The sequence below is a fragment of the Rissa tridactyla genome, chromosome Z (assembly GCF_028500815.1).
Source record: "Rissa tridactyla isolate bRisTri1 chromosome Z, bRisTri1.patW.cur.20221130, whole genome shotgun sequence".
NCBI classification, from domain to species: domain Eukaryota; kingdom Metazoa; phylum Chordata; class Aves; order Charadriiformes; family Laridae; genus Rissa; species Rissa tridactyla.
In genome coordinates this window covers 56,458,007-56,483,778 of record NC_071497.1, presented here as the reverse complement: position 1 = coordinate 56,483,778, position 25,772 = coordinate 56,458,007, and the positions used below count along the sequence as shown (strand labels likewise).

General features: G+C 42.4%; 2 protein-coding genes across 21 annotated transcripts in view; one reads left to right on the top strand and one right to left on the bottom strand.

Moving 5' to 3' along the window:
- PLGRKT (plasminogen receptor with a C-terminal lysine) overlaps nucleotides 1–468 on the bottom strand; it is a 30,708-nt gene extending 30,240 nt beyond the window's left edge. Inside the window, exon 1 of one of the 2 annotated variants that reach the window (XM_054186408.1) lies at nucleotides 337–468. In XM_054186408.1, the coding sequence (XP_054042383.1) occupies nucleotides 337–468 (132 nt within the window). Of the gene's footprint in view, nucleotide 1; nucleotides 86–336 lie in introns of those variants that run through there. The other variant, XM_054186406.1, reaches the window with a different exon arrangement.
- LOC128902801 (programmed cell death 1 ligand 1-like) lies at nucleotides 21–22,340 on the top strand. Of its 19 annotated transcripts, XM_054186392.1 has the most exons (14): nucleotides 411–544; nucleotides 657–749; nucleotides 4,773–4,850; nucleotides 6,174–6,282; nucleotides 8,797–9,243; nucleotides 10,151–11,591; nucleotides 11,751–11,886; nucleotides 13,449–13,517; nucleotides 14,182–14,535; nucleotides 15,022–15,303; nucleotides 16,599–16,709; nucleotides 19,216–19,266; nucleotides 20,236–20,301; nucleotides 21,292–22,340. In XM_054186392.1, the coding sequence occupies exons 8-14, from the start codon at nucleotides 13,463–13,465 to the stop codon at nucleotides 21,312–21,314; spliced, it is 942 nt and encodes a 313-aa protein (XP_054042367.1). In that variant the 5' UTR covers nucleotides 411–544; nucleotides 657–749; nucleotides 4,773–4,850; nucleotides 6,174–6,282; nucleotides 8,797–9,243; nucleotides 10,151–11,591; nucleotides 11,751–11,886; nucleotides 13,449–13,462; the 3' UTR covers nucleotides 21,315–22,340. The 19 variants fall into 19 exon arrangements, with proteins under 19 accessions (XP_054042368.1, XP_054042365.1, XP_054042367.1 ...); XM_054186393.1 differs by having other exon boundaries at nucleotides 21–418; nucleotides 6,174–9,243; XM_054186389.1 differs by lacking the exon at nucleotides 4,773–4,850.
- Nucleotides 22,341–25,772: the final 3,432 nt, after the last annotated feature.

The following is a 25,772-nucleotide window of genomic DNA, read 5'->3' as shown; positions in this document are numbered from 1 at the left end:
CCTCCAGGAAGGGCGCCGGTGGGCCGCGGGCAGAGGGCAACAGGCCGCGGCAGGGCCCCGCCCGCGCTGCCCGCGATTGGCGGGCGCCGGCGGAGCCGGGAGGGGTTCCAGGGGCCGGCGGCGGGCTGGCCGGCCGGGCCCAGCGCCTCACGGCCTGTCGTTCCGCCGCCTGCTGAGGCGCCCGGCGGGACCCGGTGCGGCCCCCGGCGCTCCCGGAGGGAGAGCGGCGGCCGGGCCGGCGTTTGGAACGGCTGCGGGGGAGTGGACCGGCAGCGCGGGTGCCTGCCGGGGCCGTTGGCTTCTGCCGTAACCAGCTTACGCTCGGCCTTTCCTTACTGTCTTGTCAAGCCGATTTCGAGTAAACGCCCTAAATCCTCCAGCAGCCTGGAAAAAACGCGGTTCCGTTCGAGCGCAGCTGGTACGGGGTGTGTTTTTAGCCGAGGGACATCGCGGTTGTGGGTGAAACATCGTCACAGGTTTCGGGCAACGGCAGAACTAAACGTGTGAGGAAGCGATGGGTCTCGCCCTGGCTCTTGCAGCTCGGGTGGGTATTAAAAATGTGCTGGAGGGAAAGTGCCAGCCCCGCGGTGGACAGCGTGTCATTTTCCTGCGCTTTATTTTATCTTTTATTTACTTATGTATTTATTTGTCTATAGAACCTGTCCCGAGAAGCTTCCAGGAACTCATCTCTGTGTTAAACATGCACACGGGCCCCTGGCAGGTTCTCAGCTCTGGCATGATGCAACCAGGTAACTAAGTATCAGTTGGTGAGGAAGGGAATGAAATGGCTTCAACACTTAGGCTTCCTGTCTTACTCCGCCTTTCATCTTGTGTCAGAATGTTTTCATGGCATCATCATCCATAATTAAAGGCTGACTTTGAAATCCAAAGAAATTAAATTTTCATTATTTAAAAAAGTGTTGAGACAAAGTTTATGCTCTGTCAGTTGGCTTTTTAAGCAGTGATAGAAATTTTGGATAGGATTCCCAGGATTCTTTTGGCATTATTAATGAGTATCTCATTAAAGTTTCCAACAGGAGTCCATGAGAATATACAGCACCTCAAACACCACCTCATAGTGAAATGTGACATCTCACCTTACAATGAGAATGAATCATCCTTTTTCCAGAAAGGGTCTTCTAGTTCAAGATTTGGGTGTCGTGAGTGTCAAACACCTACATCTGCTAATGTCCTCACCTGCCAGTGACTCTTGTTGTTAGTATTAATTCATGTTCTAAATGCAAACATTTTTGCAAAGCTTATTTTTCTGAAAAAAGTGACTGAGAAGACAGCTATCTTCCCATTTTTTCTACTTCCCCTTTTGTTAACAGCACAGCAAAAATACTAGAAAAGGAAAAAACTTTTTTTTTTTCTATTGTGGAAAATTGCTTGACATTTTTACATAAAGTCTTTCCAAGAACTTGATTTTTTTTGTGATATTTTGAAAATGCCTGTGACTTTTAAAAGTATTTAATCTTTGACCACGCATAGTTTTAGTACATAAGGAGATACAAACTTTTAAAAACATGATGGTAGGATGTATTTTCAGCTCCAGAGGTTTGACAGACTAGTCCATGTCAAACTTTGACTGCCAATTTACAGTGTAGAGTGGATTTAACAGCTTATAGATGTAAGCACTTGCAAGGATGAAGGCATCTGGCCCGAGATTCTGCATACACCTTTAAAAGCGAAGTTTTTGCCCACAGTTAATGGTTTTACTGAAGGTATTATATTGCTCCCTGAATAAAAATCCCCTGAATAAAATGGCCTATCTAAAATAACTAGCTGCCAATCACAGAAAAGGAACATTTGAAAAGCCCTGTTGTGGCAAACAGCTCTGGGGTTTAATATGTGCATAAGATTGTATATAGAATCAAAACGTTCTCTGTCATAAAGATACAGTGAATGACAGCAACAGCCAAGGGAAGGGGAAACAGGAAAGTTGACTCACAAAATGACAATCCTGTGCAGAGAACCAGAGGATGTGTTGGACTAATTCTACTTAATTCTAATTGCCTGCAATCCAAGAAGGCAGTAACGTTTTGTGGAAGGATACATGGAAGCATGGAAGTCTGTTAGATACATGAATGACATGGTGGTTCTGTGAAATGTTATGAAAAATGGAGGTTAGCATAATCATGTGAAGGAACTGAAAAAATAAATCAATAGTGGCATACTGAGAAGGAGGGAGAGAGAAATGCTGTAAGAAAGGATCAGAGAGTGAGAAGGCAGAGGAGGACATAAAAAATTAGAACTAATAGATGAAATTATGTGCTGCTGATAATAGACTTGTCCATCCATGAGCAGAAGAATCCATCCTCCAAGTGTGTCGGAGTGGTGGCTTGTGTGATGAACATGAAGCTGGCACCCAGCTCCCTGGGGTCTTGCCTGCTTCTGGAGGAGATCCAGGGAAAAGATTCCTGCTATACTTTATCTTCACGCAAGATGGCAGTCCTGCACTGGCAGCCACTGACAGGTCTTTAATTAGGCTTCATTAGAGAAAACTGTGTTTGATGGGTCTCTCACTGCTAAATTTGAGAGAATGTAATTTTTCCTCAAAGCAGGTTACCAAAGATACCATCCACCCATCTGCAGGCAAGCAGACTGTTTCGGTCTGTCCAAATTTCTTCTTTTCTTGAGCAGGAAGGTATTTCAGAGTGCAGCAGACTTCTGTATTGCAGACGTCTGGTTTCTTTGGAGGGGTTAACGTGATGGGGCACCGTATTTCAATAATCATAGAATCTTCATGCTTGGAAAGGACCTTTGAGATCATCGAGTCCAACCATACACACACAACCCCCTACAATCTCTGTCACTAGAGCATGCCCTGAAAGCAACAATACAAGAATAGAGAACAGGAGGAGAAACTGTGGGTGATTGCTAAGGAAATGGGGATAGTTTCTGAAGAAAAGATTAAGGATTTAAGAAGTAGCAGAGAGAATGCAGGCTGGTTTCGCATAGGGCATAAAGAGCCGCTGTGGTTCATGTGTGTGGAGAGGAGGCAGGTTTGAGCTACACCAGACTGCAGGCACTGGGGAGGAGCCCATCTGCGACAGGGGTGGCAGCTCTTGCCTCTCCTTGCTGATAGCTGCTTGCTGCTCCAGACATGAGCTGAACAGTAGGATTTCACTCATAACTGTGAATGTTCTTGGCACCAGAGAGGGCACATTGCCTGCCCTATGCCAGTTCCCACACCCCCAGCCACATTGCCGCTCTTCATTTGAGTGCCTGTCACAGGAAATCAGAAACACCTCTGAAGAGCCACAGTGAAATGCAGAATCTCTGATGCCTGTCTTACCCCTCCATCAGTGGCTTGCTACCACTGTGCTTCAGATACATCATGAAAAACAAGAGCTGCGTTAAGCGGTGCTGCCAAGTCTCCTTCGGTGCAGTGCCTTATGCATGATGTGCTGGCACACCATTGTCTGGGAACCATTGTCCTGTGGAGTACAGCAGTATAAAGTGACATGACTATCCAGTCAGTCATGTCTGCTTTGTTCCTGTCATCTTTTCTCAAAGGTTTAAATGATAAGATGTATTCTCTCCACAAATAGTTGGTCCAAAAATAATTAAATCTTAGAAATTTTGTTTGTGGTACTCATCTGAAAAAAATTAAGTAACGTAAAAATGGAAATAACTGTAACTTGTGCCAATGCAGATGTTTATTGGATTAATTAAATGTGATTTTTATGTTACAAGAAGGAAAAAGGACCATAGAAGAATAACCAGAATAAATCTTTGGAAGCAAGCAAGCGTTCTTTCTCTTATCTTTATATGTAGTGAACTTTGATGAATCAGTTTGAATTTTACCATAATGGGTGTAAATTTATCAATGGGTGTAAAACTGTTCATTATCCGCTTCAGTTTGATGATCCAGAATAAGAAGGAAGCAAATCATGCTAGGGATACCCTGCAGAAAGAAGGTTACATCTTTATCGGTCTGCCTGATTGATTCCATCCAACTGGAAAGATTGTCTACAAAATTAAACTCAAAAATACATCGACATTCTCCAAAATGGAACAGCAAATGCTTATTTAATACCTTATAACTTTAAAGATGCTGGATCAAAATAATTAAATAGTTTGGAAAAGATAAATCAATAAAGATATCAAATAAATAGATAAAAGAAAAAAATCAATGCCCTAAATTCATAGTGTTTAGCAAACCCATTTCCTGGTTTTGCCACTGTGTATCTGTTTGAGTAAGCTGCCTGTACTGACTGTAAACACAAGTGACCGGAAGACTTTTTTTAACCTCACAATAATTCTTTAACTTGTGACAATTGCTTAATTTTGTTTGGGAGTGAGTGTTCAGCAAAAACCCCAAATTTCTGCTGTCTTATGTTAAAGACAAAAAATGATTACATCCTTGAAGATTTTGGGGTTTTGTTTTCCTCTTACTATTCGACTTTTGAAAAAAGGAAGTGTGTGAATATATGTAGATAGGTGAACTTTGAAAATCCAAGCACGTACACAGAACGAGTATAAACTTTTAGCTTTGACACAGCATTTTTTGTTAGTAGTAAGGGAAGTCCCAATGTTATCTAATCCTCGTAGTTAACCAAAGCATTTATTGGCTTAGTGAAGTTGCTCTTAAACTGGAAGCTTCCTCTTCATTCTGGGAATGTTTTTGTCATTTGTTCTTACTGGAAGGAGATTTGTTTCAGCCTGTGACTTCAAAGTGAAGAAGTGACTAAAGAGATATGCTGCTGCTTAATAATTCCCAGGGATAATGATCACATTTGCTCATTCTGGTTTTCTCTTTGGAAAAGGATTCATACATCACAAGTGCTGTAAATGCTAACCAGGCAGTACCCCCTCCCGCGATCTGATTCTCCTCTTCCTTTCTGGTGAGATTTGATGTAGTGTTTACTAGAAAGCATTTTCTTCACTATAAAAAAAACCTGAAGAATAGTGTTTAACATTTCATTTTTTTTTGTTTGTACTGCCCTTCTCATGTTGCCACATTTTCTCAGTCTAACAGGGCCCTTCAGTATCTGATCATGCCTGATACCGTTAGAGAGGTTCCGTAACTCTTCTGGATTGTCTGTGCAGAGTTTGTAGATGTTGCTGTCCTCTCTGCTACGGTACATGCAGAGGTCACAGGCACTGTTGCGGGTATCACAGTGGGCTCTGGTTACTCTCTACAGCAGCCCCTGTGGATGTTAGAAGAAATTCCAGAGAACCAGATGTGCTCTGAGGCATGGTTTGGTCTGTATCAGTTGGCTACACCTTTTAGCCCTTCTGGTGATGAAGGCAGCTTTGTAAAGCTGGGTGTTAACTTCAGTCACTGATCTTGGGTTTCGCCTGCAGTCTTTAGAGCCACAAAATAGTTTTACGCGTGTAGCACTGCATATTAAATACCAAATGTGACCAATACACAAACTACATATGCTAGGTATGCTACAATACACTGTAACTACTACAGCTAATCCTTGCAGTCCCAGGAAACTGCTGTTACCCTGTAGGCCTGTGTTACTCTATCTCCATTCCTAACAGTAGGCCATAAGCTTTGTACTGAGTCTGCCAGGCCTCAGGGATGAGGTTGGCCAGGCCTGCTCTGTCTAAACTTTTCTTGGCCTGCCTGCAGCTCGGTGTTATTTGGCTTGTCTCTGGCAGCAATTTTGCTGACTGATCAGTTTTCTATAGCTAATTTGTTTTATTTTGGTTATCTTTGCATGGTACCACCATGATTTTATGACTGGCATAATGGTGTAATGCAGACAAATGCAGGCTTGGTATAATAGCAAAAGATTCTTAGTTTTATATATAAGCTCTGCTTCCTGCTTGTCCATAAAAAATACTTTAAGTGTACCTGTCATTAAGATTAGTCTAACCTGTATTCTTCCTTCAGCATGCTGAAGGTAAATGCACCTTTTTTTACAGTTCCATGAAGATGTGTGTTTGAAAACAGGGGAGATGTGCAGCAAACCCAAATACGGCTATCCTCAGGAAGGATGCAGTTGTACTGTGCATGAGATGCTCTTTGTTCCCAGTATGGAAAATGTTTCCATATTTTGTTTCCAAATTCCATTTCCATTTACAGGTGTAAATTTGGCGGTAAATTTGTAGGTCAGTGCGTAAATGCTGTTCAGAGCATACACCAGAATACAGTAAAGCATTCCAGCTGTTGTATTCCAAATCCAGCTCTTTTTGTCTTTTTGTTTTGAAAGGTATCCAGCACACAGAGGATGATAACACAGGGCATGGCGCTGTGATTCTGGCTGAAAGGAACAGTTCTGCATGTCAGGGGAACTGGGCAGATCTGGCAGCCCAAGAGAGGTGAGGCTGCCTCAGCCCCATGTCCACAGGTCCAACCAGCATGAGCTAAGCGTGTATTCCCGGTATGGACACGCACACAGAACTCACGTATACACCACATTGCATACATACATACACACACGGCCAGCCACACGGATAGAATCATAGAATCGTCTAGGTTGGAAGGAACCTTTAAGACCATCAAGTCCAGCCATTAACCTATCACTGCCAAAACCACCACTAAACCATGTCCCTAAGCACCTACCCGTCTTTTACATGCCTCCAGGGATAGTGACTCAGCTGCTTCCTTGGAATGACACAGACACACGGACCACCCACAGGAACAGCATCAACAGCTTCATCCTGTTCCTCTCTCTGACAGAGTTCCGCTGGTGGGAATATGTATACATATGTACAGGGTGGATTCCTCCCGTAGCTGTGCTCATTCAGTCTGCCCTCTGGCTGACCCTGGATCCCAGTCTCCCAGTCTAGCATCTAGGCACATGAGCCAGGAGGTGTGCAGCCCTTCTCCAGTTACTGCTACTGACATAAACCCCAGTCCCCTCCGCACGCCTCCACCCAGTGCTGGCCAGGACTCCCTTGATCCCACAGCACCAAGCCCCAAGGTCTCTCCCTTAGAGACATACACACCCCAACGCCTCTAAGTGGGTCTGTCCCATAGAGAGTCCCCAGACGTCGTGGTCTCTCCAGCAGCTGCCTAGGACTCCCTTGGTCCCCCTGATAGGGTCCCAGCTCCTCCTGTGATCTTTCCTTCAAAGACCCCCCCCCCCAGCCTCCCTGAGCACTGCGCATATGCACTGGCTCATCCGGCTGGATCTTTTCTCACACACTCACACACCCTCTTGCTCTGGCTCCCAGGGAACATCGGCCTTTGATCCCCTGTATCATCCCAGGGACTGGCATTTGGTGTCACTCACATCTCCCCAGCTGCCGGCACCCAGGCACCGGGGCCCTCTGCCCCATGGTCCCAGTCTAGCTGCTGGCACTCAGACCTGCGCCTGCTCCAGCTGCTGCTGCCACAGATGTGGGGGCAGCTACGGCCGAGGTCTTGGTGCAGGTGCTGGCACTGAAGTCCGCTCCGGTGTCTAATTGCTGCATCATGGACATGAGTCCTCTGATCCATGGTATGACTCCAGTTGCTGGCACTCAGACCCCCATAAACGTACATTCCCCCCCCCATCACCCCCCGAATAAAGAGTCCCACACGCGTGAAAAGAGTCAGAAAGCAATTTAACGAGAGGACAGACTGCACTAACTGGGCACAGGGCATGGCCAGACAAGTGCATCAACTAGCAACTGTTTTTTATATGCAAGCAGTCCTTTTTATTCCCTTATGCCTCTGTTGTCTCACACTTGTTCCTTCCAAAGTCACTTAGATCTATCCCTTTTCCCACCTTTGGTTCCTCCCTTAAGCATCTCATAGCAAGCCCTGTGCAATGCCAAAGTGCTCTTCCCCTGCATCCCATAATGTGTCCCACAGCACACCACCAGCTCCCTCAGTCTGAAAGGTGCTGTGGTGCTGGCTCATCCTGCTGGGCTTCAGACCTGGAGCTGAGGCTCTCCTGGGAGAGCCCTGGGAGGGGCCCAGGCAGGCTGTCCCTTCCTCTGAGTCTCTTATTTGGCTTCCCACCCGCCCTGGGGCCTCTGTGCTCCTCTGTGCTTGCTGGGGTGGGTCTCTGATGGGCTGGTAACTCCTGTGATGTGCCTGGGAGCAGTAGGGTGTTATTTGGGTTCCCCACCTGCCATTGCCTCTCTGTGGGGGTGTGGAGGAGCTTTTATCGGAGAACCTGATGTTCCACATCCTCCTTTCTGAGGGGCTCACATTATATCATTTCGGAAGATTTGGACCCAAGTCAGTGAATGAAACCCATCTTTGTCAAGCACCTCCCCAGCAATGTGCCGAAAAACTGGATAGCTTCCACGTAGGCTTCTCAACCACCTGCTGGTTTATGGCCCATAAAAATGTTAACTACGTATTACAGACGGCAGTACCTGATAGTTCCGGCATAGAGAGCACAAGGGTGTGGCTGTCCTTGCCCTCCTTCAGTACATGTCTGTGCCACGTACATGGTGCCACGGGTTACAGCTTTGAATTTGTTCTATATGCCACTCTGTAAACGTACTCGCTAGTAAACTGTTATCACAATGGCTCCTCGGTTCTGTGGTAGATTAATGTCCTGGTTAATATTCTCATTTTGGGGTTTCTTTCTTTTGGGGAAGTTGTGGCAGAGATCTTGTTAGGGTTATGTTTCACAACATAACAAACATTTTCACAGCAAAGAAACCGTGTGCCACACTGTGTTATCAAATTGTATTGTCAGGTTATTGTACTGGAGTTCTATCCCTCTGCAAGATCTTTAAGTGGCAGAGAACAGAGTTATTTAAGTAAAGTCAGACTGCTTCTTTCTCTCTGGAGAAGCAGCAAATAGCTCCTGGATTTCACAGACATCCCGGATGCTGTGTAGTCATCCAAAAATCCAGCCCTTTGACATCAGTCTTCCTCCACCTAAACAGGTGTCACCAGGCAAGCCATCCGTTTGGGGAGCGAAGGACGTGATTTCACGATGACGCAGCGGCGGTGCCCGCTTTCGGTTTTGTTTCCCGAGAGCCTGTGGCTTTCAGGAATGGACGAGTCTCCCGGGAGGGCTCCCCGGGGCTGGGGCGCTGAGCACCGCGGGGCTGTCAGCCGGGCGACGGGGCTTTTCGGGACGCCTTTCCGCAGAGAACCGCCGACCGGAGGGTTTCCCGGGGCGGCCTCCGACCACCGACGCGCAGCGGGGGCGGCCGGCTAAGGCCTGGGCCGGGGTCTAACGCAGCGGGGCCGACCCGTGAGGGAGGGCCGGGCCGGGCCGGGCCGGGCAGGGCTGGGCTGAGCCCCGCTCCGCGCCGCGCCGCAGAGCCACAGCCGCCGGGGGCGGCCGCCGGGGGAGGCGTCCCGCAGCCCCCCGAAGGCCCGCGGAGGTAAGTGGGGAGCCGGGCCGGGGGTCGGCCGGGAGGGTCTCTGCCTGCCCGGGCGGGAGTTTGTCCGCCCCCCCGCCCTACCTCCGGCACCTCCGGCTGGCCCCGGAGCTCAGCCCGGCCGGGGGCTGCCGGCAGCGGGTGTCCCGGGGTGGATCCGCAGGGACCCCCGTCCTGCCCTGCCGCGACCCTGGATTCCCGGGGGCTTTCTCCCTAAAGGCTATGCCGGTCACAGGTTTTGCTTAGGAGTACCCAGTGACAGGCAAGACAGATATTTGGGAAATCTGGGAAATCTGTTGCAGAACAGAGGTCAAACAAGCAAACGAACAAACAGCAACAGCGGTATATAACCGTGCTGTTAAACGTGTGTGTGTATACATATATATATGTATATATATACACACACATGTATATATACATATTAAAAAAAACCCCCACCAAAACAAAGCAAAACCCCAAACCAAAAAAACTTGTTCTGGCCTTTTGTTTGCTACTAAATACTCAAATGGGAAAAGCAACCCTGCGACCTCAAGGCAAGCAATGGGAAAGAGGAAACTAAATTTCTGACATTGAAAGCGAGCGACATCAATGGCTTCTGTGGTCTCACAGTATTTTACAAATTTGTTTCCGTTTCTTTTGGTAGCACCTTTTTTTTTTTTCCTTTTTCTATGAGAAAATGTCATTAAACCTGTTTTTAAGCACAGAAGAAATCAGTGGAAATTAACCTCCATCGGTCTCACCTATTGCGGAAATCCACCCCCTCAACCTCCTAAGGTAGTTTCAGGTTATCAGAACGCAAATGTTACATTCAGCTATTTCATATACCACTGTCTCCACGTTCCTCCCACACATCAAGTAAAAAGGTTAACTCTTACCAGTTTTCTGTATTATGTTTTTGCTTCCATGACAGATACTGTGAGTGGGCTGTCAAGTGGAAAGAAGAAAATACTTCCTGAAAACTTTGAAGGGGTCATTTCACAGCAGTTTAACTCTTCTGAGAATCTCAACCCTTTTTTGAGATATGCAAAGACAACATAAGTGTGTGAACTTACACTGAAACATACGTTTAAAATTGTATTTTGTGCTGTTGACCAAGTTATCCCACTACGGTCTGCAAGTTAACGTGAGTACGTCCTTTGGCTTCTAATACTTGGGTTCGGGCTTGGGTTTTTTTCTGTACTGACTGACTTCTACAATCAAGAAAAAGAAAAAGACAGCGCTCTTCATTTTTTGCTAAGCTAATGCATTGGCTTGACAACTCTTCTTGCACTACACAGTGGCAAGGCACGGGGCCTTCATTGTGTTCAAATCTTAAACAGACAATATCTGTTCTTACCAGCAACAGGTAGGCAATGCTCTTCCCATTATTCCTACTTGCGACCTTTGCAGACATGAGTAAGTTGTGTAGCATTTTCCAGTCATTGTTATCAGCTGTTTGGCACCACTTGGGATTAGTACAGTAAGGACCCCCAGTTTGTGTAGACGGATGACTTCTTGCTATTGGTACTCCAAGGACTTGCTCACATACAGCTTTGATCAGATGACATGTTTCTCAAAATGCCTGTGGCATTTTATGTACTCATTTTCCCAACATTTCTGTCTCTGGTTACAGTGAACCACTATTAGCAATAGAGAATTTTCCCTAGTGGGGAATTTTCAAATAATGGGGAAGTTTCCTGAAGAAGTAGGTGGAGTTACATCAACATTTAAGTTCTGTCACGAGAAGTCTTTGGGCAAATAGTTCTGCTTTTCCTGTCTTCTTCATTTGATTGGGAGGGAAACATAAAGCAGCAATACTGAAGAGCATTTTGCACAGCGAATATCTTTTTGCTTTTATAAAACTGTGTTTGCCATAGATGTCAGAAGCCAGCAGGAGGAAAGAAGAAGCATTGTGATAGGTTCTGTGAGAAAAATTGTAAGAAGATTGCAGCTTTGGTAAAAAACTTCAACTGGCATCCAGCTGCTTCAACCAACCCAGCCAGGGGATCCTTCTGCTCAAGGTGAAACTGGATAAGGGTCTGTCATGGTTATTGCAGCAGGTTTTTGCATGTGCTTCTGGATTTGACGTGCACCTACTTTTTTTTCTCTCTGAAAGTGAAAAATTGAGTACAGCAGCAGACTTTCTCAGTCTTGAGGAATTTTGTAAGTAATAGTCATACTTCTTTTGTGTGTAGTAAGGCTTGTTTTCTTCCACAGTGGGAGAAAACATGCAAATTAAAGGTCAGCAATTGCAGGATACAACCGTGGGTCTTGGAACCATAAAAGCTTACTTCTTGTCATCCGTCTTCCAGGAGTTAATCCAAACACCTCTCCTGGAGTTCATACCAACATTCACATTTCCTGACAAAAAAGTGGGTATGGGTTGCATGCATGGGTAGGGATATCTTTCTGTGGCTGTGGTATATGTGCTATTATTTGTTCTGAGCAGTCTCTCAGCTACTTTAGCAAAAAAAAGTAGAAAGTGTTTTGTGGCTGAGTGTGCTACAAGTCAGCATCTCGCTCTTCTGCAGGCTTGCCTCTAGAGTAAGCCTGGTCAGAGCAGCCTGGTGAGATCGGTGTGCCTCTGCCTTGTTTGAGAAGCTTTGCTCTGGAGCTCAGTTGGTGCGCTGGACTGTTTGTCACTCAGGCAGTGGCATCGTGATGGAGGTACTCTCGTGCGCGCACATCGCTCTTAGGTACACACAGGATTAGGCAGCGGTTTGTGAGTTATTTTTAGAGCATCATGAATTGGGTACCTAACCACATTAAGAAGCTTGGGATTTATTTACCAATGAAACAGATCTTTCACCCTGGGGATCGGACTTGTATTTTCCTGTCCCTGTTGGCAATACATCCTTTTGTAATTCCTCGTGTCTGCCTAACAGTGTATTAGATTGACTCTCTTTCTCAGCTCCATCTGTGTTGCCTTCTGCAAACCCGCTGTTGGGTTTTCAGCAGCAATCTGAGGGAAAAAGGAGCTTGAATCAAATTCTTATGAGGAGTCTAATTCCGTTAAGCCACAACACTGAAAAGGCACATGTATCTTAAGATTCAGGGCAAAATTGTTATTTTATTATCATCCTAAATTTGGCAATCAGAGAAAGAAAGACAAAACATCTTACCAAAAATGGTAAGAGTTGCAGTCCAGATAGGATTTCATCAGTTAGGAAGAGTGACGGGTAGTACAGTTGCCTAATTTCTTATGCAAACACTGGAGTTACCACTAGAAAGCAACTGAAGGCAATCTTTCTTTATTTTTGTGGCTGTTTGGGTATCCAAAATGAAGACTTCATATAGATATCCAAAATGAAGACTTCATGTAGATAAAATTCTACAGTTCTCTGTACTCAAGAAAGACTTCCATTACAGTGAATTTGAATTTTTCTTGAGAGGAATTTGAAAAATTATGGCAATGCTTGATACGACTATTGCTCTGACTTAATTGCACATTTAGTAAGTGCAGTGGGTGTGTGATGATTAAGTGTATGAATTGACATTAATGAGTGTTTTATAATGTTAAAGTGTTGTGTAGGAGTATAAAAGCTTTGTCAATAAAGAGGGGAAAAACTTCTGTCAGAAAATTGAAATAATTTACATGTTCAGGGGTAATGCAGCAGTAATTCAAGAAACAGATTTTGTTTGTAGGCTGACTGGTTTTGTCACTGTTTTACAAAGGCGCTATTGTGTAAATACTCATTAAGTGATTAATTACCGCACAAATTCCGTTCACATTATATGTAACTTCATGAGCCCCATGTTAAGTACTGTGAGACCAGGTGTTACAAAGCAGGGTATGTGCACAGTGTGTTAAAGTAAGGCACACAGGTGGGGAAGAACTGAGTTCTATTTCTTCCACTGGACGCCTACAGAAAACTCCTCCCTTCTTCTCCAGGCAGGAGCAACACTCCCTGCTACAATTTAGGGGAACAGCTGGGTATTGGGGAGTATTTATTTACTAATTGACAGACATATAAAGCATATATTTTGCCGTAACCAAGGACAAGTATTTAAAGCAAATACAATTAGATGTTCTTCCCACATCCGTGCAGGAAGCTTTCTGCACGATCATCCAAGGTAGTTAATGGTGCAGTTTTGTTACGTTTTCGTCTAGAGTGGAATTTGGTGCCTTCTGTCCAGTTCTTTGTGTGGAATGACTACAAAATGTATTTCACAGTGCAAGTTAGAAAATGAGCAGATGGTTATATTTGTCTATTATTTTATCTTTTTAGGTTCTATCTACATCATGGAAAAGGCTTTGCTTTTGTATACATTTTTATTCTACTGGCATTTCCTAAATGGTAAGAAGCTGAGTTGTAAGAAGCGGTAGAACTGTTTAAGTATGTTTCCTTTCAATGTATAAGCACAGAAATGTTAATTCCTGTTTTCATTCAGTGCTAGCGTTTGGGGTTTTTTCCCTTAGTGCTTTAAATAAAAAGGTCTTAGCTTTCACACTAAACTAGATACGCGTGCTTTGATATGGGGCCAGGTTAAAATCCCTGTCAGTGTTTCAGCACAGACACCGTTTCAGACAAGGTACCATTTGTATTGTGCAAAAAGTTTCATTGGGGCTGTCAAACCTGGGAATTGTCATGTATTCTTTAACATTGTCTGCAAAAACTGTTGACATTTTTATAAACAGAACTTCCCCATCCAAGGCACTAACAATTGCCTGTTACCATGGCAGTGTTCTGAAAGCAGCAGCTGAGGGGCTGTGCACACACATTCGCCTATTTTTAGGACAGCATCACACTGCGTATGTGCACAAAGCAGGTGTCTGCAGGTATAAATAGCCCAGTTTGTCCCAAACTTGGGCAAGTGCATGCAAAAATGTTTAACTTTTCTGAACAGGGCAGATAGATAGATACTTTTGGTCCTTAAACATCCCATGTATATGGTAAGACATGACTTCGAAGATTAGGCTTATAATTGGAATTATATTTTCTTCCAAATTTTGTTTTTCAGCTTTGTTCACGGTTGAAGCTCCCCAGACACTCTACACTGTGGAACATGGGAACAACGTGACCATGGAATGCACATTTCCAGTGAATGGGAAATTAAAGTTTAGAGATTTAAGTGTCAGCTGGGAAAAGAAAGATGAGTTAAAGAAGCAGGTTTATGTGCTTCTCAAAGGAAAGGAAGACTTCAAAAGCCAGCACAGTGACTTTAGGGGAAGAATAAAATTGTTGAAAGAGAATCTGAACTTGGGACAGTCTCTCCTTCAGATCACTGATGTGAAGCTCAGAGATGCAGGGTTTTACCGCTGCCTTATTGGCTATGGGGGAGCCGACTACAAGACGATCAATCTGAAAGTTAAGGGTGAGTGTGCTACTGCAGGAGGTTCAGTGCTATCTGATACTGTTAAAAGATTTCAGAGAAGCCCCTGTAGCGAGCTATGTCTGGGCTAGCATTTAAAGAAACCTCTCCACAGACAGGAGCCACCTCATGGACCTTGCATGGCTGTATAACTTTATGTTTCTGTCTAGGTTGAATCCATGTTCTGTCCTTTATTTCCCATAATGACATATGAGAAATGGTGTTGCAAAACCATTTAGACAGGACAAAGACCAGAAAGCTAACGCAGTTTTCTAAGTAGTGTGAAAATTGTAATAAATCCTGTACCTCCAGTTACTATGGAGAGACACCATAGCAATATTTATTTTCCCTGTCAAGAGCATGTTTTACAAAATCCAAGCTGATGTACAGAAACTTGACACAGGGGTTGGGGATAAAGAAAAGGTGTCTTGCTAATATATGCTCTTCTTCTAGCTTCCTATTAGTGATAATTTTCTTCCGTTTGTTTAGCTCCTTATAGAACTATAACCCAAGGAGTGGTGAGCATAGGAGACAACAATTGGAAGTTGACGTGTCAGTCAGAAGGATACCCACAAGCTGAAGTGATATGGCAAAACAGAGAATATGAAGATTTGACTGATAAGGCAAACACAAGTTATGAAACTGGAAGTGACCAGCTATATCGTGTGACAAGTACCCTTACAATCAAAAGCAGGACTGATGAGGTTTTTTACTGTACATTCTGGAATAAAGAGCTGCAAGAAAATACATCTGCCATTTTACGCATAGCAGGTAACATTTCTAAATTTCACTTATGGTAACACACTTCAAGGTACTATGTCATTTTGTTCCAGTTGAATCAGCCACGATTTGTTTCTCTTTCCTATCTAATTTTGAAAAGGCTAAAAAGAAATACCTGCGCGGTTAAGTTTCACTATTAGCGTGTGCTTCCACCATACTAACTTGTTCATCACGCATGTGTGGACAGAATTCAAGGATAGTAATTTTGCATGACCTACAGTTAAGTGAAAATTGAGTCTGAGGGTTAAAAAAAGTTCCATTATTCGAAAAGCGTATAGCTCGGAGCCTAGGAAGGAAACACTCCCATATAAATTAGACACACCTTCCAAGAATGTTCTGTTTTGCTGATGATAACTGTCAAATAAATTTGAAGAATATGGTCTTCTCCTGCCACTACAGCCTTTGCTTTGAGCATATTTAAATTTAACAAATCATACACAGATTGTTTTTCTCATAAAGTCTGGACTGAAGGAAGATGCATGAATGGCGAAGACTAATACAATTTCTCATTGGACCTTTTAACTGGGCACCACCTCTACGCCTTTTGCTTTTGGTTACTCTTTTAATTTCTGGGTTGTACTGAGATATGTTTGCACAAGCTTTCAACCAGACTGGGGACCTGATCCAACTCGAAAATAATATTTCTGTTTATCAGGCAGTTACTTGGTCAGGTCATTCCCCTGGTCCTGTTCACCATGCAGTTTTAAAAATGCCTCTGGTGGCACACTTTCTGGGACTGACAAGGGGTGGAAACAGGCAGCTGGGAGTGAGAAAGCCAAGTCATCCTTTCAGCGAGTGGTGACCAGGCAAGTTTGGTTTTAACCAGAAGTGCCTCTGGGATTCAAGGAGGTCACTCACCCTTTGCATTCAGAGCTTTTCCAGATGGACTCTCTTCTCTTTCTCAATCAGCTCCTTCCTGTAGTCCTGACGGGAAAGGAATCTATATGTCACACTTTGTACCCTGGTGACAAGCAGGATTTGTGACTGGAATCAAAGGCACTATCGCATGGAATGCAGGAAGCAAAGATAAATATGAATGAAATATGAATCATAGAATCGCCTAGGTTGGAAGGGACCTGTATGTTCTATCTTTTTTTTCCCCCCTTTACTGGGATAATGAGATACGGTAAAGAGCACCATCAGCACCTGACCTTAGGCAAAATCTAAAATGCTGTTATCATGTCTGAACTGCTGATAGCAGAAATAACACGATGCAAATGAAAGGAAAAGGGAGAAGCTTAAGCAATTATGTAATGTCTTTCCCCACCCACTTGTTTTTCTCGAAGATTCAGCTGATGGTGTTCTGTGGACTGAGAGCAGACGCTTTGTTGGAGCAATTCTCATTGTGACTGCTTTGTTTGGATCTGTGCTTCTATGTATGCTCTGCATAAAAAAAGGTATTCAAATTATTTATTTCAGTGTATCATCTCAGTTATGATCAGTCTGTTCTGTTAATTCATCCTCACAGAGGTGGAATGAGATAATAAAAGTCTGCCTTAGACCTTTCATCCTGAAACCACTAAATTTTTTGCCCCATTGTTTATTTCTTTTTCATTCTCCAGCTTAGTTAATACTATCAAGTTAGCAGAATGGAACAGGTTGTCAGCTCCCCACAAACCAGTTACCAAGCATCTCTATTAATTTTTCTTATAGGTAGTGATGTAGAGCAGTAAGATTAGTGTCGAGTCTATTCAAACATCAAAGCATAGCTTATGCACCCACTGCAAATTCAGCTGTCCTATTCTGTGTCCTCCCTTTTGATTGGGAACCAGAATGTTAGGAGCAGACAGGACACAAGAGGGTTTTTAGAGTTTTTTTTCCTGCATTTGCTGAAAAATTTCACTGAACTGTGACAGCATGTTTTTTTAAGTGATCTAATTGTTATGAATTCTACATGTATTTTTATTCTGGTTAAAACACCATAAGAATGGTGGATTACATATGAAGTGATATGGTTTTGAGTCTGAAAGACTCCCCTGTGGCTTCATACCACTTGATTCATTTCCTTTTTAAGTTTTGAGCTTTTTCAGTTCACTTAAATGACTTGAACTGGACATTTTCAGCATCACATTATGCTGAAGAGCTAAAGCGTTGGTGGTAATTTGTTTTCACTTGCTAACCAAAGAAAAAACTTAGAGAAATTTTTAGGTTATCTAAGGATAAAAAGAATACAGTTTGCCCTCAAATTAAAGCAAAAATGTTTGAAATGTGTTGCTTAACTTGAAATAAGTACTGTTACTTTTTTTTCTTTGGTTGGTTGGTTGTATTTTTTTTTTCCTTGTAGAGAAGGTAAGTGTGTTTGAGGATTCTATATTCAGAAATTCTATATTCAGGATTCTATATTTTCTCTCTCTCTCTCTCTCTCTCATATATATTCTCTATTCAGAATCTATATATAGATTCTATATTCTATATTCACTCTTCATTTTAACAGATACAATAAAGTCATGTAGATCTCAGAACATCCATAGGAGTCATTAGAAAATGTTGAAAGGAAAAGTGTTTTTGCTGAACATTCTAGTTTTGGCCAGAAGCCTTCCTCTGTATAACAAATTTGTGTGGTTTTTTAGCTGATGCATAGTTACTTCTTGTTTTCCAAATAACTTTTTGAGTTTTTGGGGGGTCAAGTTGTCTGCAGAGAAAAAGTACAGGAGGCATTGAAGCTGATACAGCTTTATCATATTATACTGGTATGACTCTGTAAATTATTACCAGAAATGCTCCCAAAACCTGAACATGATAGTGGACTAAATGCACCTGTCAAAATTCTTGAATTTGATAGGAGGTGTAAATGTGTGTAGCTAACATGAAACTCGTCCGGAACTAATGCAAAGGCTAGTTGTACTGTCTTTCCAAGTGGTATCTCAAAAGCTTCCACGCTAAGAGAGATGTACTTTCGGAGGGGGTATAGCAGAACTGTTGGTTTTCCTGTCTCCCAGCTCTCTTTTCCTCAGTGAAAACCAGAAACAGCCCTAATTTCTGCCTGGAAATTACATCTATAAGCAAATTCTATACTGAGCATTCATGTTCAAGTTCCACAAAATAAATACAAGATAGAACTAAATGTGGATTTTCAGTGTTTTGGTCACAAATGCATCTCCTGGATTACAGGAGCTTAACAGGCTTGCAGGTGATGCTAGCAGACTGCAGAAGGCAGGGTTAGGGTAGATAATGCTGCATGTGTGAGAATATACTTGTCCTAAGAACGTGATAGAAATAGGAGCAGAACATGAAAGTGGAAGAAGGGACAGCAAACTCCTTGACTTCTCAAAAGATTCCCTTCTGGGGATTTCAGTGAAGGTCAGAAGTTTCCTGGGTTGCTTGAGTAATATTTATTGTTTGTGTTTATACATGATAATGTATATACATGTCACAATGTATGTGATTTTCATGATTATGTTATTTATATGTGTGTGAGTGTAATAAACTACAAGTTGATTCAGAAGCTAAAGTAGTAGCAACAAGTTTTTCCTTCACAACACAAGCTGCCCTACGTGACCAGACAAGTGATTCTTTCAGAATGGAACCTTTCTGGAATATGGGCTTTTTTCCCCTCAAAAAGCATCAAGAAGGTGATCCCCTTCTTGTTCCCTGTTGCCCGATATATTCAAATTCTAGGTGAAAATATACAATGGAAAACCATTTGAACAAGTATTTTTCAGTGATATTAGTGTATAGTATCGATGGAGTTCTGACTTAGAAGTGAGGAAAGGAAATTGGAAAGGAAACTGACAGACTGGGAGCACTGAAGAATATATTTTAAAGTCTTTGAAGAAATTGAGTGTTTTGAGAACCAATGATTACACTGTGCTAAGTGTGCCTTTACCACCACTGTGCTTAAGCACCCATTAGATCTCAAGTATTTTGTTTTCTTTTTGATTTTTCTCTCTTGTTTTCTTTCAGCTAGAGCAAATAAGAACAACAGAACACCTGTGGCTAGTTCATCAATAGCAAGTATGTACATACGGCATAAATCTAGCTCTGTGTGATTCTTGTGGAAATAATTGCTCGAGAGTTTACTTTGTAACGGTGACAAGAAAATGCAGATTTACATCCAACTTTCGTTTTGCTTTCTACTTTTCACTTATGCAACAACTATAAATTACAATCAAAGAGTAATTTTTCATTACTGTGTCACCTTCTTGAAAGGAAAACATGGAAGAAAAAGCATACTTGTTCCAGGAGCACGTCCAGAAAAGAACAGAGTGGTGTGCTGTGTTTTGGAAAGTCTGTGATAGGATGGGACATGCTCCCTGGAACACCTGCCTCAGGGTGGCAGCACACGGTGGTGTGAGGCTCTGTGCTGCAATTTGAGCCATGCTGGCACGATCCTGTGTTTTCCCTGATATGATAGTGTGCATTTGAGGGTCTTTGTCACAACATTGAGGACAGACAGTTTGGCCCTGTTGAGAGAAACACGGGAAGAAGCTTTAACGCCCCTAACAGTTTCTGTTTCCTCCTGTTGAGATAGTTGATGCTATTTGCTATGAGCAAATCTCAGTGAATGGCCGGTACCACCATGACAGTCAGAAATGGAGGAAAGAGTGGAGAGAGTTAATATTTACTGTGTGAGAGAAGAGATTAAAATCCTTTAGCCATGATGGCTCATGGCTGGGTTTATTTTGGTTTTGTGTTTTTGTTTTTTAATTTGTTGTGGGGTTTTCTTTGGACACCACTTCAAATTAAACTGCTGCCTGAAAGTTAGTTCATACCGGCAGTTGGGGTTTTTCCTATGAAAACCTCTCTTGAGAATAATTACCCCAAATGGACAAAACATTTGGTTTTAATCTCTTCTCCTGATCTGCATTTAAGTCACGTTGTTCCTGGATGGCCTGAGATAGCAGCTTTTAGCAAAGATTTATCGCTATATGAAAAGTTTAAGCTATGCTGACTGTTATCTGTATGTATGTCGTTTTTTTAAAGAGTTGTCAAAAGATAAGGATACACATGACTGCAGAGATGCTGCTTTTGAAGACGAAGAGCTGAAATGTAAGTATAAATGATAAAGGGAATAATAGTAGCAAATTGCACACAGCATCAATCATTTGTGGTCATCGGAGCCTTGATTCACGGCTGGTTTATTTAGTCCCTTGTTTCAACAGACAGAGCCTTCAAGAGAAGTGGAGCCTCCTGTTCTCTGTCTTACAAACTCACCATCATAACTCATTGTGTACTGGAAGTTATATCAAATAATTAATCTGGTTTTAAACATGAAAATAAAAGCCATGCTAAGGAAAATGGGATGTGGAGATACATAACAACCCAAATTAGTATTTTCCTTAGCTCACACTTCTGCTACAGAAAGAGTTGTGCAAGCACAACTGAAGGAGTGGGATGGCAATAGGTAGAGAGACCTTAACCCATCAGGGCCACTCAAGCAACTCTCAAGCCGTGAGATTCTGTCTCAGCAAAGCAAGAAAATAAATGACCGAATCTCTGTAGACTCTGAAACATACTGTGGTATGGAACAGGAGGGTGAATTTTTTCTTTCATGTTCTCGCTGACTTCTGAAGCACTACATTAATTACATCCCGAATCCCTCCCTGCTACACTTTACTGGTATAAACATAAACAAAGGTAAGCCTGCTGGTCTTGCAGGTATAGATCTCCCAGTTAAAAAGTCAGGGCCTGGGGATACGCTGCTAGGGATGCCAACAGATAGAGCACTGAATGTATCTGAAAGACGTTAAAAGAAGATTTTAAAAGAATGGGGGACCTAAGCCACAGCAATTTCACCGTACTTGCTAAAGAGCACTTCCCACCTGTGTGTTTGAACTACCGCTTTATTTCCTCCCATGACGATCTTCTTTTTCCATTTGACCTTTTAATTAATTTCATTTCAGATCTTTAATTTTGACAATGAAGGAAATTTTTTGGGTACCTCCAAACTCTAGGAAAGAGTCCCAAAGCCATTAAATGTTCTGTGACATCATCATTTCGTAATTTGATATTTTTTTCATATAATTCTTTCTTTTACAGATATGCAAATTGAGAAGACCTAGAGAAAGCACGGGAAGCTTTTTTTCCTCTGCGGTGAAGTTTTGACAGCTCAGATGTTCTGTGTTCTGTCTGTTAAGGGGGATATTAAGTTTTTGTTTTTGTTGTCTGATGGCAATCTTCTTCCATATCACGTTAAGTCAGGAAAAACTGCAATGAAGTTAATAGAATTATTATTCCATAAAAAGTCCTTGGATTCAGGCTTCTGTACATGTGACTAGGTTTGGAGGTATTTATTTAAATATCCAGGTTTCTGCTTTCTCAAGTTCATGCACTTTCAAAGACACATTTCATTAAAAATATCTTTAAGGTTAAGCACTTTAGGTCTATGACCGTCATGAATTTCATGGCCAGTTCTTGAATAGACCATCTTCTGGCTTTTTTTTTTTTTACCACTTGAGCTCTTGGTTCCCTGTAGAGATTTTGTATTCCAGCTTTTGGAGGATTTTTTCAATACTTTGATCCTCATAAAAGATTAAGGTGCAACAAGACGGGATGCCATACAGACAGGGCGTTTTCTGTCCTTAGTGTAGATCTTAAAATACAAGATACTCACAGCTAACCCTGAAAAAGCTGCTGTAACCCTCTTGGCAACTATGGCTTGGAAATTATTAGATAACACTGAACTTCTTGATCTCTTTCTCTGAAATGTGTTTTGGGGATTTAATTTCCTCGTGATATAGCTGGCACTACTTGGTTACTGCTCATTACTCTTCAGATTTGCCACTTGGGGATAAGGCAACTCTTCAGACATTCAGGAAGAACCGCTCTTCATTTGGACTTCCTTTTTGTTCATCGTGGATGTAGAAGGAGAACCTTCTCACTTCTAGCACATGAAGTACATGCTCTTGTGATTCTTTAAGAAATGCTGAGGGAACATTCCATTTCTTAAGCTATTGCTGTGTTACATTTTGCTAGTTGCATAGCTTTTTGGGGGGGTCACACACAGGTGGAAAATATTTATTACAAGGCTATTCACAGTTATATTTTTTTAATAAAATATGTTTTGTTTTTCTTGTGTTTTTTCCGTATTTCTCTGACTTGTCAATAAGTAGTGTTAGCACTGCTTGTGTTTTTTCTGGGAAATTCAGGTGTCTAAGATTTGGGTACAGAACAGTGTCTATGCCCATTTATCCCTCTAATGGCTCCCACAAAGAAGAGACAGAGGAGATCTGGAATCTCACTGGACTGAGAGTTTGGTTTTCTTTCAGTTTAAAACAAACGAGTCTGTTGTGCAGTCCTAAGGATGTGAATGCAGCCCTCATCCAAAGGCTTCGATCTAGCTAATGTAAAGTTGTGTTTAATACATCTCAGAAAGCTACCCTATATACTAGGACAGAGAAATGTGTTTCATAACCATAACTGAGACCTCAGTCTCAGTCTACCTCTGAGGTCGGTAGACCTCAGTTAAGTAAAATAGTTACTGTAAAGTGATTTCCCTAATTCACTGTAGAGCTTACATATTCTGATACTGATTTTTGACATTTGATTCTTCAAGGACTCTATGTGAACTTGAACATCTCCTCCTGCTTCCCAACATGCTTTTTGAGGCCACAGTCTGGGCATCACTGAAGGTGATGACCAGTTTTTAATTATTCCCGCAGTGCAAGAATGGCTTTGGAAATATTAGGGCCATTTGTAGAAAAAGCACTGACTCTCCTCAACACTCAAGTGGAGTTTCATATCACCACATAAATCATTCCCCTTCCAGACAACCTCTTCATTTTCTACTTCCTCTTTGAGACTGCAACAGCTGTTTGCATATTAAAGTAAAAGTAAAAAGTCTACTCCTTTTAGTTCTTATCAGCCTTTGCACGACAGTGCTGTTAGTGCATGCTTAGTATCACAAAACTGAAGGCGATGTCTTTATCGAGCTCCACCAGACAGCAGGAACTGTTACATTTATCTTTTCCCAGCAGGAGAAAAGGTAAGTTACTGTTGACAGTGCTGTATATCAGATGAATAAGATAATGAAATGAGGTGTTATAAATATATTTTTAAATTCTGTAGCTGAACCCTGCCATCCAAAATGCCAGTGCTTGAATTCCTGAGTGGTTGATAGGAAGCTTGAAATTTTGCTACTTCATTAGACAAACAGGATGTGTGGTGGATAACAGATGATGTGAAAAGACCTGTCCTTACTAAATAACCTCTACTTTGTATTTCTCTGACATCCAAATCAGAACTTGTCTAATCTAATTTTAGAAATTTTACAAATTAGGCTTTTAGGATAAGCTAAGTCTCTCTGCTTCCTTTTTATGGATACAGGGAGACAGGCCCACATGCTTATTCTCCAATGCCATGAGTTGTCTTGGCACAGTTACTTTCCACTTGTGACAGAAGGAGAATAAGCACCTAAATGAAGAGATGACACATTTAGGTCATGAGAACAAGGTGAGAGGAAATCCTGCCTATCCTAACACAAAAAATGTACTTAAATACCATATTTGTAATAATCTTGTTTCCTTCAGTTAATGATTTTTGCATCCTACTTTGGTGTTTTTGGATATCTAGAAAATGAAATCAGCAAGAAGCTAGAGCAGACTCAGCTTCAGTAAGCTGCATTTTGCTTCCTAATGGCCAAGCATTGTTAGATGCCTAGAAGTGCTCAGAAAAGCCTGGTTCATGTGCACAAACTAAATTGGCTTATTAGTATTTGAGTTCAGGACTCATTCTTTTGAAAAATATTTTGTGATGTGACATTTAATTTTGTAGAATATGAATGCTATTACTAATAACAATTACATTAAAGAATAACTAGTAGTAAGAAAAATAGAATCATTGGTATTGACCTGCAGGGCTTTTCATGGAGCTGCATGAAGGATGTGTGTCCCTTTTCCCTTTTGGCCAAAAAAGTAACTTAAATGTCCTTGAGTGATATGTACCAATGGTGCATCATTCAAGTGTGGGCTAACCAGCAAAATGGCAGAGATGTTAACAGTGGAACTTCTGCTTTTGCAGATGTTACCAATGGGACTTCTGCTTTTGCAGCATCTTCTCCCCAGTTCCATGTCTCCCTCTCCATATTTCTCTGGTCCTGCAGTTGAGGTGATTGTCCCAGCAGTGTCCCTGCCAGGTACTGCTGGGCTCATGAGATGCCCAAGGCAGGTCTCTGATTCTTGGGCAATTGCACTGAGCTTTCTGTCTCCCTGTCCCAACACAGGAAGACATGAAGGAAACCAATTGTAGCCAGAGCTGGCTCAGAATGAGTAGCAGGTGATGATGGTGACTGTGAAGTAACTTTGGGGTACCTTTTCTGTCAGGTGGGAAGAGAAAAAGAAACACTTTTCTTTTCCTTCCAAAAGAAGTCTCAGTACCTGCAGGGAAACTAGACATGTAGATGCCGGGGAGTTAGAGATTCCTCAAGAAACTGGCGAGGAAGTTGTGGATAGGGTAGGCAAGCAGAGGGCTAATCAGAAGAGAAGGAACATAGCAATCAACAAAACAAGGCTTCCTCGAGGACTTTATGCAGGTAGAGAGTCTCCCTTGGTAGGACACTGGTATTCTGCAAAGGCATTTGCTGGAAATCACCATGGCTCCAGCTGGGACATCCATGTTTTACAGTCTGTCTGGCAGAGGGTTATCTCCTGCCTTTCCCACCTCAAAATGCCTATGGGTTCTACATGACTTGCACATCATTCATACTTTCCTGCCTTTTTCCTTATTCACCATTAATAAATCCTTTAAAAGATGTTATTGATTGCAAGGTGCGTTTGCAAAAATACTTCTCCCAAAATAGGGTATTTGTCTTAGAGTGGAAGGCCACAAAGGAAACATGGCCTTTGAGAGTTGGTGGCAGGTGGAGGGTAAAGATGGAGTTACGAGAAATAGTAGGCATAAGCATCATTCAGGAAGAAGTGCCTTAGGAAGAGTCAATTCTCTCACTCTCACATACTTGCAAAAAGAGCACAGACATCAGTTTGCTGTCATCTTTTCCCCTTTGCTTTTACTTAAAGTGTTAGAACGTCAGGCAAACTTGACTTTAATTTTAAATCATAGCTCAAGCTCAACTCTGGCCCTGTGGACTTTTCTGTCTCCTTCAAGTGTAAAATCATCCAAGCCATTGACTTCTGCCAGCTGCCCAAGAGCTCAGTGGAGTTTTTCTGGAAAAAGGTCAGGCTACCCAGCAATTACTTTATGTGATAGGGCTACGCAGGATAAGTTTACTGAAAAACAAACTAACAAACAAACAAACAGTAGTTGTTTTGTTGAGATGGATTGGTCTGCTCCAGACAGCAGGAGACATGATTTCACAATCTGAGTCAGACTGGAACAATGAGGCCAGACATCATCATACATTGTCCCAAACCAGCCAGGATTCACAGGACCAAAGCCACAGCCATTATTGTGTGGAGCTAGAGCACAATTCTCCCAAGTGATGAGGCATTAATGGGAGACAAGAGAGTATGTATGTCCCACCTGTAGCACTAATTCATCCAAGAAACCTGGTAAGAGACCACTGT